We start from the raw sequence: 17,333 nt of genomic DNA on the forward strand, positions 1-17,333 counted from the left end.
CACCATTGTAGCCACAGCAGTCAAGGTTCCACCAGAACAGGAGGATACATGCAGCCCACACAGATGCTCTTTGGAGCACCTGGCTCTGGTGGCAAGGGGGGGGGGATTGTGTTTTGCTTCTGGGCTACACAGGACATCTCCTACATAAAGCCTTTCTTCAGATCAAGAAATGGACCTGAACCATCTAATACATAGAAACAGATACAAGAGTTAGGCCAAATAGGAGATGGAGGAATATGTCCCAACAAAAGAATAAGACAAAACTTCAGAAAAAGAACTGAAGAAAATGAAGATAGCAGTCTACTTGATAAAGAGTACAGCATAATAGACATAAAAATGCTGACTGAACTCAGGGAAAGAATAGATGAACACAATGAGAATTTCAAAAAAGAAAATAAAAGAAAGTAGCAGAGAGGAAGAATACATTAACAGAAATGAAAAACATAGTAGAGAGAATAAATAGCAGATTAGATGATAGAACAGATCAGTGAACTGTAAGACAGGATATTCTAAATCACCCAAACTGAACAGCAGAAAGAAAAAGAAAATTAGGATAAAGGGACCTGTGCAACAACATCAAGCATATTAACATTTGCATTATAGGAGATTCAGAAGGAGAAGAGAGAGAGAAAGGGTTAGAAAATTTATTTGAAGAAATACTAGTTGGGATGCTTGTGTGGCTCAGTCAGTAAAGTGTCTGCCTTCAGCTCAGGTCATGATCTCAGGGTCCTGTGTTTGAGTTCCGCATCGGGCTCCTTGCTCAGCAGGGAGCCTGCTTCTCCCTTTTCCTGCCATTCCCCCTGCTTATGTGTGCACTCTGTCTCTCTGACAAATAAATAAAATCTTAAGAAAGAAAGAAAGAAAGAAGGAAGGAAGGAAGGAAAGAAAGAAAAGAAAGTAAGAAAGACTAGCTGAAAACATCCCTAGCCTGGGGAAAGGAAACACATCTATATCCAGGAAACACAGGGGGTCCTAAACAAGATGATCCAAAAGAGAGCCACACTAAGACACATAATAATTAAAATGTCAAAAATTAAAGATAAAGAGAAAAATCTGTAAAGCAGCAAGAGAAAAACAGTTACATGTAAGGGAACCCTTATAGACTGTCAGCTGATTTTTCAGAAGAAATTTTGCAGGCCAGAAGAGAGTTGCGTGATATATTCAAAGTGCTGAAAGGAAAAAACTAACAACCAAGAATATTCTACCAGACAAGGTTAATATTCAGAATTGAAGGGGAGGTACATTTTCCCAGACAAGCAAAAGTTACAAGAATTCATCACTACTAAATCAGCTTTACAAAGAAATATTAAAGCGTCTTTTTTAAGCAGAAAAGAAGGCAGGCCGTAACTAGGAATAAGAAATTATATAAAAGAAAAAAATCACACCATTAGAGGCAAACATATAGGACAGGTAGTGAATCAATGACTTACAGAGCTAGTATGAGGGTTAAAGACAAAAGTAATAATATCAACTAAATTTACAATAATTATGGGATACACCAAACAAAAAGATGTAAAATAAGTATGACATTAAAAACTTAAACATGATGTGGGAGGAGGAATAAAAATGCAGTGCTTTTATAATGTGTTCAAAATTAAATACCCACCAATTTATTTATTTTTTTAATATTTTTATTATGTTAGTCACCATACAGTACATCCCTGGTTTTTGAAATACCCACCAATTTAAAATAGACTAGCATACACATAAATTGTTATATATGAACCTCACAGTAACCACAAATCCAAAACCTGTAATACATGCACAAAAAATAGAGAGAAAGGAGACCAAATTTAACTCTAAAGAAAAATCATAAGAGAGCAAGAGAAGAAGAAAGGAACAGACAAGAACTATAGAAACAAGAAAGCAATAAAATGGCAATAAATATATACCTGATATAATAGCTTTAAATGTAAGTAGACTAAATGCTTCACTCAAAAGACATAGGGTGGCTAAATGTATATTAAAAAAAAAATAAAGAAAATCCCATCTGTATGCTGTCTATCAGAGACTCAATTCAAATCTTAAGACATAGACTGAAAGTGAAGGGGTAGAAAAAGATACTACATGAAAATAGAAATGACAAGAAAATAGGGGTAGCAGTACTTAACAAATCAAATAGACTTTAAAACAAAGACTCTAAGAAGAGACAAAAAAGGGCCCTACATAATGATAAAGGGATCCATCCAATAAGAAGATATAACACTTGTGAATATTTATGCACCTAGCATAGGAGCACCTAAATACAGAAAGCAAATATTAACATGCAAAGGGAGAAATTGGCAGTAATACAATAATAGTAGGGACTTTAACATCTGACTTACATCAATGGGTAGATCATCCAGACAGAAAATTAATAAGGAAATATTGACTGTTGAACAACATACTAGACCAGATGGAACTCATAGATATGTACAGAACATTCCATCCCAGGGGCGCCTGGGTGGCTCAGTCATTAAGCGTCTGCCTTCGGCTCAGGGCGTGATCCCAGCGTTGTGGGATCGAGCCCCACATCAGGCTCCTCCGCTGGGAGCCTGCTTCTTCCTCTCCCATTCCCCTTGCTTGTGTTCCCTCTCTCGCTGGCTGTCTCTATCTCTGTCAAATAAATAAATCTTAAAAAAAAAAAAAAAAAGAATATTCCATCCCAAAACAGAACATTCTTCTCAAGTGCACATGAACATTCTCCGGAATAGATCATATGTTAGACCACAAAAAAAAAAAAATTTAAGAAGATTGAAATCTTATCAAACATCTTTACTGACCACAATGGTATGAAACTAGAAACCAACTACAAGGAGGAAACTAGGAAAAAACACAAACATGTAGAGACTTCAACATGCTACTAAACCAATGGATCAAATGATAGAGGAAATCAGAAAATACCTTGAGCCAAATACAAATGAAAACACAATGCTCCAAAATCTATGAGACGCAGCAAAAGCAATTATAAGAAGGAAGGTTATAGCAATACATGCTCATTTCAAGAAACAAGAAAAAGCGTAAATAAACAATCTAACCTTACACCTCAAGGAATTAGAAAAAGAAGAACAAGCCCAAAGTTAGTAGAGGAAAGAAATAATAAAGATCACAAAGGAAATAAAATAGAGAGTAAACAGTGAAAAAGATTAATGAAACTAAAAGTTGGCTATTTGAAAAGATAAAATTGATAAATCTTTAGCAAGACATCAAGAAAAAAGGAGAGAGGGCCCAAATAAAATCAGAAATGAAAGAGAAATTATAACCAATACCACAGAAATACAAAGGATCATAAAAGACTACTACAAATAGCTATACACCAATAAATAGAAAACCTAGAAGAAATGGATAGGTTTCTAGAACAGTCTTCTAAAACTGAATTAGGAAGAGATAGAAAGTTTGAACAGGCTGATTACAAGTAATGAAATTGAAGCAATAAAAACACAAAAAAACAGAAACAAAAAAACAAAACAAAAACCTCCCAACAAATAAAACTCAGGACCAGACAGATTCACAGGTAATTCTACCAAACATTTTTTAAAAGTTAGTGTCTGTCATTCTTAAACTACCAGATTACTGAAGAGGAAAGAATGCTTCCAAGCTCTTTCTATGAGGCCAGCATTACCCTGAAACCTAAAATCAGAAAAAGACACTACAAAAAAAAGAAATTTATAAGCCAATATCCCTGGTGAACATAGATGCAAATCCTCAACAAAATATTGGTAAATTAATTCAACAATACATTCAAAGGATCATACGCCATGATCAAGTGGCATTTATTCTGGGGATGGAAGGATGGTACAGTATTCACAAGTCAATGTGATACACCACATTAACAAAACACAGAATAAAAGGCATGATCATCTCAGTAGATGCAGTAAAAGCACTTGCTAAAATTCAGTATCCATTTATAATATAATATAATATGATATGTAATATTATATAATATAACTTAATATATGATAAACCCACAGTAAGCATCGTACTTAGTGGTGAAAAGTCAAAAGCTTTTCCTCTAAGATAAGGACAAAACAAGGATGCCCACTGTCAGCACTTTTATTCAATATAGTATTGGAAGTCCTAGCCACAGCAGTTGGACAAGAAAAGGAAATAAAGGGCATCAAAATTGGAAAAAAAGAAGTAAAACTGTTACTTTTCCCAGATGAAAGGATACTATATAGGGAGAACTTTAAAGCCTCCACACAAAAACTATTAGAAATAATAATTGAAGTCAGGAAAGTTGCACAATACAAAAGCAATATATAAAAATCTGTGTGTTTTTCTCTCTCTCTCTTTCTTTTACTTAAAAGTTTTTATTTAAATTCTAGTTTCAAGAGTAGAATTTAGTGATTTATCACTTACATATAACACCGAGTGCTTGTCACAAGTGCATTCCTTAATACTCATTACCCATTTAATCCATCCAGCTACCCACCTCCAGTCCAGCACCCCTCAGTTTGTTCTCTATAGTTAAGACTCTGTTTTATGGTTTGCCTCTCTCTTTTTCTCCCCCTGTGTTCATCTGTTTCATTTCTTAAATTCCTCAGATGAGTAGAATCATATGGTATTTGTCTTTCTCTGACTATTTCACTTAGCATAATACACTCTAGCTCCATCCACGTTGCTGCAAATGCCAAGATTTTTTTTTTTAATGTCTGAGTAATATTACTGGAAGTCCTAGCCTCAGCAGTCAGACAACAAAAAGAAATAAAAGGCATCCAAACTGGCAAGGAAGTCAGACTTTCACTATCTGCAGATGACATGATACTCTGTAGAAAATCCGAAAGATTCCACCAAAAAATTGGTAGAACTGATACACGAATTCAGTAAAATCGCAGGATACAAAATCAACATACAGAAATCTGTTGCATTTCTATACACCAATAATGAAGCAGCAGAAAGAGAAATCAAGGAATCAATCCCATTTATAATTGCACCAAAAAACATAAGGTACCTGGGAATAAACCTAACCTAAGAGGTAAAAGATCTGTACTCTGAAAACTATAAAACACTTATGAAAGAAATTGAAGATGTTGCGTTTCTGTGCACTAATAACAAACTAGCAGAAAGAGAAATTAAGAAAACAATCCCATTTATAATTGCACCAAAAAGAGTAAAATACCTAGGAATAAATTTATCCAAGTAGGTGAAAGACCTGTACTCTGAAAAAAATAAGACATTGATGAAAAAAAATTGAAGATGACACAAATAAATGGAAAGATACACTGTTCAAAATCAGTTGGAAGAATTAATATGTTAAAATATCCATATTACCCAAAACAGTCTACAGATTCATTGCAATCCCTATCAAAATAATCCTAGAATTTATGTGCAATGACAAAAGACCTTGAATAGCCAAAGCAATCTTGGGAAAGAAGAATGAAGAAGTATCACACTTCCTGATTTTAAACTATCCTACAGAGCTGTAGTAATCAAAACTAGCATGAAAACAGACACATAATATTAATGGAACAGAATAGAGAGCCCAGAAATAAACCCATGCTTACATGCTTATGTGTTCAATTAACCTACAGCAAAGGAGGCAAGAAATTACAGGGAAAAGACAGTCTGTTCACTAAGTGATGTTGGGAAAACTGGAGCGCTACATGTAAAAGAATGAGACTGGACCACTTTCTTACACTACATATAAAAATATACTTAAAATGGATTAAAGACTTAAAATAATACCTGAAGCCATAAAACTCTGAGAATAAAACATAGGCCGTAAGCTCTTTGACCTTGGTATTAGCAATACTTTTTTGGATCTGTCTCCTCTGGCAAGGACAACAAATGAAAAATATACAAGGGACACCACATCAAACTAAAAAGCTTTTGCACAGCAAAGGAAACCATCAACAAAATGAAAAGGCAACCTCCTGAATGGGAGAAGATATTCAAAAAAGACATATTCAATAAGGGACTAACATTTGAAATATATAAAGAACTCATAAAACTCAATATCAAAAAAAAACAAACAACCAATTAAAAAAAGGCTGAGGACCTGAATAGCCACTTTTCCAAAGAAGACATAAAGATAGCCAACAAGCACATGTAAAGATGCTCCACATCACTCACCATCAGGGAAATTAAAGTCAAAACCACAAAGAGATACCACCTTAAACCTGTCAGAATGGCTATTATAAAAAAAAAAAAAGATAGGAAATAGCAAGTATTGACAAGAAGGTAGAAAAAAGGGAACTCTTGGTGGGATGTAATTTGGTGCAGCCATTATGGAAAACAGTATGGAGGTTCCTCAAAATATTAATAATTGAACTGCCATACAATCCAATTCCATTTCTAGGTATTTATCCAAAGAAATTGAAACTACTAAATCAGTGGGGCACCTGGCTGGCTCAGTTGGTAGAGCATGCGACTCTTGAACTCTGGGTTATGGGTTCAAGCTCCATGTTGGGTGTAGAGATTACTTAAAAATTAAAAAAAGAAAATACTAATTCAAAAACACATATGCACTCATATGTTCATTGCAGTAATATTTACAGTAGCCAAAATATGGAAGCAACCTAAATGTCCATACATAGATAATGGATAAAGATGTAGCAAATATACACAATGGAATACTACTCAGCCAACAGAAAGAGTGAATTCTTGCCATTTACAACAACATGGATAGACCTAGAGGGTATTATGTTATATGAAATAAATCAGAGAAAGACGAAAGTCATATGACTTTACTTACATGTTGAACCAAAAAAAAAAAAAAAAAAAACGAAACAGAACAGTAACAGAAACAGAGTCATAGATTTAGAGAACAAACTGGTAGTTGCCAGAGTGGAGGGAAGATGGGAGGGATGATGGATAAGTGAAGGGATTAAGAGGTACAGTCTTCAGTTAGAAAAGAAGACAAGGGATATAATGTTCAGCATAGGGAATATAGTTAATAACATTGTAACAGCTTTGTACAGTGAAAGACTGTAACTAGACCTTGTGGTGATCATTTTGTAGTGTATGTAAATATCAAATCAGTATGTTGTACACTTGATACTAATACAATGTTTGTCTGTTAGTCTTCAATCTAAAAAAAGAAAAAGAATCAATATCAGAATTTCATACAAATTTCATATCACACAAATGAAAAGGGATGAGGACCCTGAAGTTCTGTATCATAAAGCCTATCAGTATATCCTTTAGCCTAGAAAAAGTATAAAGCAGTTAGTCAAATGCTTACCCTGGAAACCTTTTTAAAAATATCTTATTGAAGCCCCTAAAACATTGCAACTTACTAATATGTAAAAATTACATATACTAATATATAAACTCACTAAACTGGTTGTAAAATGTATATGGAACTATATAAATAAATTGCTGTTTTGTATTGTTAATCCTAAAACAGTTCAATGTTAGACAGTAATTGGATTTAGAATAACTATTTCAAAGTCATTCTTATTGGAAATACTTAGACCCTAAATCTAGTTGTCTTATAGATTGTTCTTTAAGACCACATTAGGAGATAATAATTAAACCATGTCATCTGCATATGGTACTTACACACTTTGATTTTCTGTTTTAGGGGAGGGGGAGATTAATGAAGGGAGAGGATAAGTAAATTATATGTTGTTCACCCAAAAGTGGTATCAGTGTCATTAAAAAATAAGTTTAAAAGATTATCTAGAATACATTTCTGTTTTATTTTACTGAAAATGATCTGAGTCCTCAAAAGATGGCCTCCCCTCTTGGGCTGCCTGATCCTGTTAGAATATAGGTTTGGTAAGCATCTGCAACTGCAGCTATTAGTAAAATTAATGCCATTTAGTCCATAGCTAAGTACTATTCAGAGTCAGAAGTCAAATAGAACTAGTAAAGTGTGTAAATTATTTTACATTATTCCTAAAAAGTTCCTCTACAAGGGAAGGGATTATAGCTGTGCTCAATGGTAGAATGACAAAGGCCACCAAGTCCTCATGTAGGGTATCAGTCTTGGCAGTCCATGCCTGTAGACTTTCCTTCCACATTTATTATAGATGGATATTGTGCTGTGCTTATGTAATGAAGTTCTCTATAGCAGTTAAAACAAATGAACTTAATTTTCATCTATCAGTATGGATAAGCCCCACAAATACGATGAATGGAATAAGTAGGACAGTACCATTTATATAGTGTTTAAAAGCAATATTATTTAGGCGTGCATATATGCCATAAAAGTAAAAAACCATGAAAAGAAAAGATACACATCAGTTTAGGATGTTGATAATGCCCTTGGGCAAGAAGAAAGGACAATAAGATTGGAAAATGGTACTTTCTATCTGTAATGTGTTTTTCTTAATAAATAATCCAAATCAATATGACCCAAAATTAACTTTTATTAATTCTAGGTATTAGGTACAATGTGTGTTCATTAGTTTGTTCTCTGTACTTTTCTATTTGAAGCATTTCAAAATTGTAAAAAATAAGTAAATTATAGTACAGAGTATAACATTGGAAGCAATAAAATATGTGTTGCATAAAGTAATGATCCAGCAACATCGGGAGAAATAAAAGATGTCAGGGTAATTCTTCCTAGAGGAGAGGACGTTGGAGTTAGATTTTGAAAGATGAATGGGAGTTTATCCCAAAATCAGTATGTGTACTTAAACATAGAAGCATGCAAAATGTATTAGGGGAACTATAACCAAGTCAGTGTTACTAAAGCATATATTCTAGGGACAGTTGGAGAAGATGGGTAATTAAGTAGTTAAGACTGGACGTATTTAGAAGGTTAGATCATGAAGGGTTTTGCAACCCTCATAAGGAACATAGGTTCTATTCTGAGGTAGTGGGAAGGTGTAGAAGAGGGTTTTAAGCAGTGCGGTGACTTGAATTGACGCTTGGATTTTAATGAAAGATCACTTTTGCTAGAATGTGGAAGATAGTGATTGCCATGTAGGATTAAACCAAGCAGTCTGTTTAATTCATTCAACAGTGTTCTTTTAGAGTAAAGAAAAATTGGTAGCAACCAACATGTTTTTAAGTCAAAATGGTTAATTTAATTATGCCTTATCTATAAAATAAAATACCACTGAAACTGACATAGAATATATCAGTGATTCATTCTTTCTCAACATATTGTAAAATTTTCATCATATGTAAAAGTTGGAAGAACTTTACATTTATCACCCATATACCCAGCACCTAGATTCTGCCACTAGCATTTTATAATTTTGCTTTATCACTTATTTATCTGTTCTTCCATCCATTATGCGCTTTAAGGAGGAAATGGGCAATTTAAGAAATATTTTGGAAAGTTTTTTCAAAATTTGTTATTTGCATAGAATTATTAACATTGACTGTGGCTTATAGGTGATTTTTGTTTCCCACTTTATTCTTCATTGTACTGTTTGAATATTTTACACTGAGTATGTGATATTAAATAATATTAAGTGATATTAAATAAAAACTACACTTAAAACTGCATTAAAGCTCTTTTCCTTTAGCATAAAAAAGAATCCGTTTTTTACTAAGTAGATATAGTTTGATTTGCATTGAAGTGAAATAACTTTTTTTTCTTTTTCACAGATAATGATGAATAATCATCAGAACATTCTTTAATTCTCAACTGTATGAAAGCATTTTATTTGGCTCATCAGAAAAACAAGCTGCAGTGGGAAGTGTAACAATTTTCCACAAATATCAGATTTAAGATGGGCATGCTGATTGCGTGAAAAAGATGGAGAAACATGCCATTTTTCAATTAAGATTCTAGTATTTTTTCTATTTTATTTTGTTCATTGAGTTCTATAATAAGCTCCTAGAGAATATATACTTTATTAACTTATCCAACCAAAGCATAAGAGACATTGATCCAGAACTGGACTTAATGGTTCTAAAAAAGATTTACCAATGCAGTAAGGTAACTTTTACTTTGAGCAAATGTCTTTAAGTTGAGAGAATTACTTACATTATGAAACACTTGCCTATGGTTTTTCATTTAAGTATTTAAGCATGACCTTTTTTTCTGTCTACGTGTTTTTGTAGTCAGCAGTTTGGTATTAAATAACCTTGCCAAGGGCTCTATTTAAATCTTTACATTTTGAAGATGGAATTTTTAGCCTTAAAGTTTATATTCTCCGTCCTTTTTCAACCAGTGTGTCTCCTGAACTCGCTCAGTGGAACCGGCTGTAGAAGTCAGTCTTAGAGATCATTGAAAAATTTGATTGTGGAAAAAATAGCAAAATTATATTTCCTGGTATTTAAAAAGTTTGTTAATTGTTTTTAAGGGCCAAAATCAGGAATATTATATTGAAAAATTAGTTTATGAATTTTAACATTGACATATAGCACATATTATAAAGTTGCCCTTTTTGTTTTTAACTTTCTCTCATGTATATGCTTCCAAGGCAATACAAAAAAAGGAATTGTTTTTATTTTGACACTGTGACAGTTTGGGTAACTAGCATTCCAAAGGGGGGGAAATGTTTGCCTCTTTTATTTCCATTATGGTCATTAAAATGATGGTCACACAGCTTCAGTTGCAATATACCAGGTATTGCATGGTTTCATTAGAGATATCTAAAGTTCAGATGCTTTTAGCAATAAAGGCATAATTTTTGAAACCCAGAGTATGTAGCAGCCTGATTGGCATACTCTGTAATTTGAACAGTAAAATCTTATCTTGCAGCACTATCAGTACCATGCTAAATTTATTATGTATATTATTTCTAACATCCAAAACTGAATACTTGATTTTTATATGTTTATTTTATGATATTACTATTAAATTTTTATTCTCTACCTGAAGTACACTATCAGTTGTCTTTTACTTATTTGCACTATTCTTAATATAGAATGCTTTTTCAATGAGCTGAGAATACTTTTGTTTGTTTTATCTGATGGTTTCCATTATTTTTTTTTTCAAGGAAGAATTTGATTTCTGCACTTTAATTCTCTACAATCCTGAAAAATGAGAATGACCTTTTGGGGAGTTATTTTCTAATTCTAACCTATTACAACTATTAGAAAAGCAACTATGGATATAACACAGTAGAAAAGTTGTTTAACCGTATTTCAAAAGATGTCATTTATATATACAAGAATAGGGATGACGAATAGGATTTGTGCCATCTCCAGTCAATTGGTAATGAGTGGCTCTGGATTGTTATGGAAAGATTGTGTCATTGGAAAGAGAGCTATTATTGTTTAATAAGGTCTATTAAAGGTGTTCGAAGTGAAGTGTGGAGGCATCTATAGATTGATTAATTAGAGCTAGAAAGGGCTATGAGGATGATTTAATATTACCTTCATTTAACAGGCAAAGACATTTGAATTGTAACATGAATGAAGTCGCTTGCATAAAAGGCCAGAGTCAGACTAATTCCAGGTCTAACATTGTGCTTTTAGCACGCTGGTTTTTTTATTTATTTCACCTGGAGAGTGAAAAAGAATAAATTCAGTAGGAAAAAGTATATTTAGTATTAATACATTAAGAATTTGGCAGAGATTTCCTGTTCCTAGGAATAACACACTATTGTAATGAGCCTTCCTGTTGAAATAATTTTAATGCTAAATAAAGGGGCTTTTCCTCATAAATTAAAAAATACTCTACCTTTTATTACTTCATTGATGATGGATCTTTAAAGATCACGTGTGTGTGTATGTGTATGTGTGTATCTTTAATATACATCTGAAAATACAGAAGGTGTCAGAAGATGAATTGCAAGGCCAGGGGCACCTGGGTGGCACAGCGGTTAAGCGTCTGCCTTCAGCTTAGGGCATGATCCCGGCGTTGTGGGATCGAGCCCCACATTGGGCTCCTCTGCTATGAGCCTGCTTCTTCCTCTCCCACTCCCCCTGCTTGTGTTCCCTCTCTCACTGGCTGTCTCTATCTCTGTCGAATAAATAAATAAAATCTTTTTTAAAATAAAATAAAAGAAGATGAATTGCAAGGCCAAAGCTTAGGAGAAAGTCTCAACCCAGGGGCTAGTGCGTATTGGAGAGAAAAAGGTAGTTTTGACCTGAAAATATCCAACACCTTTCACTTTGATATAGTGGCTCATGGAGCAAAGGAGATAAAAGATGAGGCCAAGTGCCCACCCAAGTTGGAGAATCCTGTAGGAAACCCTACATTAAGGTGGGACTCCAGAAGTTTACGTCTTCACAATAAGGGAGAACTAGAACTAAACCCAACCCCAAGTTCAGGGACTGTATAAAAATGACCAAAAAATGTCTAAAGAAGTCATGACCACAAACCAGTCTTTAAGTGGTTTTGTACTGTATCTTGAGCACCAAAATCTGAGTGGGCCAGGTACCTTTACACTCAAACATAATTTGAAATGGTTCCCAACTGGTGCCGCCATGAACCAGTCAGAAGCCATTCCAATGCCTCTCTGAAGGAAGACATTTATTTTATATTTTGAAAAGCACCAAAAGTAATTTTGAAGACAATGGTGGACACAGAGAAAAAAGTACACAATTGATCAATCAAGGCAATACAAGTGGGAGATAGGGACAGGATCCGCACAGACTTTAGATTTGAAGTTATCAGAGATGTGTTTTAAAATAAGTATATTTACTGGGTTTGAAAAACAATCAACAAACTTGAAAATATCTGCAGGGAAAGAAAAACTAAAAAGTTTTATACAGATTTGAAGAATAACGTAAGTTTTTAAAACTCAGTGGACATGCTTGGCAGTAAACCATGCATGGCAGAAAAGAGAAAGAAATGGAGGAAATTATCCATGATTCAGCACAGAGAGAAAAAAACGTGGAAAGTACAGAAGATAAGAGACCAATTCAGTAAGAATGTCTAGTATATATTTGATTGGAGTCCTAGAGAAAAAGGAAGAAGGGGATAAAGTTAATTGGAGAGAGAAAGGCTAAGAATTTGTCTGGAAGACACCAATCCACAGATTGAAGAAGCCCAGTGAATGTCAAGCAGGATGAAGCAAAAGAAATTCTTTCAGTGCTTCAGAGTGGAACTGGAAATCAAAGACAGAGAAAATCTTAAAAGAAGTTGAAGTTTAAAAGCATACTACTTTCAAAGGAAAGTGGAAGACTTAAGTGGCTTTTCAACAGTAGTAATAGAACAGTGGGATGGTATCTTCAGTGGGACAAAGAAAATAATCATCATTTAGAATTATATATGTAGCAAAAATATGTTTCATGAATGAATAAAAATGAATTCTGACTCCCACAACTGGCCATGATGTAAAAGAGAGATTTCCAACCTTTAACAACTCAAGCACTGGACAAAATACATGACCAGTGCTTTTCAGAGAGTGGGCAACAGACAACAAAGGTCAGTGATCCAAGAAAGAAGGGAAACAAATGAGATAAGCCCTGTAATTGCCCAAATTTATTGCGTAGAAATAACATGGGAGCCAGGGAGCCCATAAAAAATCCAGGATTCTAAGTTGAGGAGATAGAAGAATTTAGAGAGGTGAAAGCAGAGGTAAAAATCTGAATAGCCCTATATCTAATGATGAAATTTAATTTTAGTTTGAAATTTTCCCTCAAAGCTTTGAGCTTAGGTGGCTTCACTGATGAATTCTATCTAACATTTCTGAAAGAAATAATACTAGTTCTACACAAGTTGTTCCAAAATATAGGAGAGGAGAGAACAGTTTCCTACTTAGTCTAAGAGCAAAAACAAGGAAAGAGTTAAAAGAAAACTATATACTCATAAGCCTTGTGAACACTGATGAAAAATTATTAAAACTTTCCAGAGTCAAACCAAACAATATCCAAAAAGGACAATGCATCATAACCAAGTGGAGTATATGCCAGAAATGCAAATTTGGTTTAACATTTATAACTCAATCAATGTTATTCATCTTATTTTCAGACTAAAGATCATTTTTTTGACATTTGAGAAAATTCAACATCCATTTCTCATAAAAGTTTTCAGCAAACTAGAAATAAAGGGAAAGCCTCAGTCTGATAAAGGTCATCTTAAACAAAAACAGCTAACATACTTGTAAAAACAAAGTTTTCTCCCCAAAGGGAAAAAGAGCAAGTATTTCTGCTCACATCACTTATATTCTATTTTGTGCTGGAGGTTCTAGCCATTGCAGTAATGCAGTAAAAACAAATGTCTACAGATTGAAAAGAAAGCAGTAAAAACTGCCTTTATTCACAAATGATGTGATTGTCTCTAAAATCTTAAGAAAGCTACACAAATGCTACAAGAAATTTAAGCAAGATTGCAAGATACGAAGGTCAGTATTAAAAATCAGTTCTATATACTAACAAGGAACAATGAGAAATAGAAAAATTTAAGATACCATTTATAGTAGCATTAAAATTATGAAATACTTAGGGATAATCTTGACTAAAAAGATATGCAGAGGCGCCTGGGTGGCTCAGTTGGTTAAGTGTCTGCCTTCAGCTCAGGTCATGATCCCAGGATCCTGGGATCAAGTCCTATGTTGGGCTCTCTGCTCAGTGGAGAGACTGCTTCTCCCACTCCCTCTGCCTGCTGCTCCCCCTTCTTGTGCTCTCTCTCAAATAAATTAATTAAAAAACACACACAAATGTGCAAGATCTGTGCACTGAAACTACAAAACATTGCTGAGAAAAAGACCTAAGTGGGCAAATATATCATGTTCATGGATCAAAAATGCAATATTGTTAAGTAGGGGAAAACATAGGAGAAACCTTAGTTACCTTGGGTTTGGCAAAAGTTACTTAAACAGAGTTAAAATATTACCTGTAAAAGAAAAAATAAATTTGATTTCATTAAAATTATAAAATTTACTTTTCAAAGGATGTTGTTAAAACAAAAAGGCTAGCCATAAACTGAGAGATGTTTGCCAAACATACCTGTTGAAAATATGTTATCTATAATATATAAACCCATATAACAACAATAAGACAATCCGGTTTAACAGTGGGCAAAATGTTTACACACACAAGATAAATAGACAACAAGCTCATGAAGAGAGGTTTCCATTATTCATTAGGGAAGTACAAATGAAAAGCACAATTAGATACCACTGTAAACTCTAAAATGACTAAAATTAAAGAATGTTGAGAATGTAGTGCAGCAATATATAAAATATCACTTTGGAAAAACAAAGTATGTGAATGCTCATACCAAATGTATTCATAATAGCCAATAACTTAAAAAAAAAAGCTAGGTATCAATCAACAACAGATAAATGGATAAACTGACATATCTACAAAATGGAATACTACTGGCATAAATATGAGCTATGAACACAGCATTTGAGTCACAACAATAGGCTGTTGAAAGAATAAAAACGCATACTGTGTGATTCCACTCACCTGAAACTAGAAAAGACTTATCTAAGGAAAGCAGACCAATGGTTGCCTATGACTAAGTAGGGGATGGAATAACTGAGGAGGGACAAAATAGAACTTTTTTGGGTAGTGGGTGTGTTCTATATTTTTGTGAATTTGGTTACACAAATGTTTACATTTGTCAGAATTCATTATACACTTAGATGAGTTCATTCCCTTGTATATAAATAAACCTCAATCAAGTTGATTTTCAAAAATATATCAGACATGCTAAGAAACTTTAAAATGCAACTCATGCTTAAAAGGCTATATGAGGTAAATAACCCCAAGTTTTTAAAATTATACAATTAGGAAACAAGGACTCTAAAGCAGTTATTATAAGTATGGAAGTTATTATAAGTGATGGAAGGAAAATGAATAGACATAGAATTTTTGCAGATGAAAGTTTCCAACTTATTTTATGACTCTATATTACCCTGACACCAAAATCAGACAAACAGTGGCATAGGAAAGAGAAGTGGGAAGGAAAGGAAAGGAAGAGAGAGAAAAAGACTGAAAGGACTGAAAGGAAGAGTGAGAGGGAGAAAGGAAAAGAAAACAAAACTATAGACCAACGTCCCTCATGAACTTAGATGCAAAAATCCTTAACAAAATTTTAGCAAATCAAATCCAACCATGTGTAAAAAGTTATACACCATGGCCAAGTGGGATTTATTCCAGGTATGCAAAGCTGGTTCAACAACTCAAAAATCAAACAATATAATCTATGTCAATAGGCTAAGAAAACTACCAATTCATGATAAAACCTCTTAGCATGGTAGAAAGGAACTGCCTCATCTTGATAAACAGCATCTACAAAAATCCTACAACTAACATCATGCTTAATGGTGAGTCTTTACAGGTTCTATTTTCAGATCAGGAATAAGGTTCTCACTAATCTTATTTAACATAGTACTGAAAGTTCAAGCCACTAGAATAAGACAATAAAAAAGAAAGAAAAGGCATGTATACTGGAAAGGAAGAAATGCAGAAACAAAACTCCTATAACTAATAAGTGAGTTCAGCAAACATGCAGTATACAAGATCAAAACCTAAAAGTTAATCTCATCTTTACATATTATTGAATATGCAGAAACTGAAGGTAAAAACAATGCCATTTAAAATCATTCCAAAGTGAATACTTCCCAAATCATATACAGAATTGTCATACCTGAAAATAAAATGAAAATTATAAAATGTATATTATAGAAATAAAAGAAAACTTGAATAAATGGAGAATCATACCTAGCTTGTGAATTTAAAGATATAACAGTAATTATGTCAATTTTCCTTGAATTGATCTATATAGGTTTAATGAGTTTTTTTGTCAAAATCTCCCTAAGGATTTTTGGAGACAGATGAGCTTATTATAAAGTTTATATGGAAAGGCACACTCCTAGAATAGCTAATATACTCTTGACAAAGAATAAAGTGGGAGGACTCACCCTACCCAAGTTAAGGTTTACTATGTATCTACAGTAATTAAGGCAATGTAGTACTGGTGGAGAGACAGAAATAGACACACATGTAAATATCCAACTGATTTTTGACAAAGATGCAACAGCAGGAGCCCCTGGGTGGCTCAGTTGATTAAACATCTGACTCTTGATTTCAGGTGCAGGTCATGATCTCAGGGTTGTGAGATCCTAAGCCTGGATCTCAGGCTCCACCCTGAGCCTGGAGTCTGCTTGGGATTCTCTCTCTCTCCCTCCTCCTCTGCCTCTCCCCCTGCTCTCTCTCTCTCTCTCTCTCAAATAAAGCATAAAAAAAAAAGATGCAACAGCAAATCAATAGGGGAAAGATAGCCCTTCAACAAATGCTGGAGAAAATGGAAACCTATAGCGGAAAAAAATGAAACTTAACCTAAACAATTTATTAAAAAATTAACTCAAAATGGACCATGGACTTAATTGTAAAACACGAAACTATAGAATGCTTAGAACAAAACAGAAAATCTTCAGAATTAAGGTGTAAGCAAATAGTTCTTGACTCCAAAAGAATGACCCATAAAAGAAAATTTTAATTACTTGAAACTGATCTTGCTCTGAAAATATCATCTGAAATGAATGAAAAGACACAGACTGGGGAAAATATTTACAAACCATATATCTAACAAAGGTTTAATA

General features: G+C 33.8%; 1 protein-coding gene across 8 annotated transcripts in view; it reads left to right on the plus strand.

Annotated features, from left to right (window-relative positions):
• Nucleotides 1-11,513, plus strand: part of NEK1 (NIMA related kinase 1) — a 229,862-nt gene extending 218,349 nt beyond the window's left edge. For 5 of the 8 annotated variants that reach the window (XM_011223581.3, XM_011223585.3, XM_011223584.3 and 2 more), the window contains one exon: nucleotides 9,487-11,512. In XM_011223581.3, coding sequence (XP_011221883.1) covers nucleotides 9,487-9,500 — 14 coding nt within the window. In that variant the 3' untranslated portion in view covers nucleotides 9,501-11,512. Of the gene's footprint in view, nucleotides 1-9,486 lie in introns of all 8 variants that reach the window. The other 3 variants (XM_019798524.2, XM_019798525.2, XM_034661388.1) reach the window with 1 other exon arrangement.
• Nucleotides 11,514-17,333: the final 5,820 nt, after the last annotated feature.

Source organism: Ailuropoda melanoleuca, chromosome 5 (genome assembly GCF_002007445.2).
Source record: "Ailuropoda melanoleuca isolate Jingjing chromosome 5, ASM200744v2, whole genome shotgun sequence".
Taxonomy (NCBI): domain Eukaryota; kingdom Metazoa; phylum Chordata; class Mammalia; order Carnivora; family Ursidae; genus Ailuropoda; species Ailuropoda melanoleuca.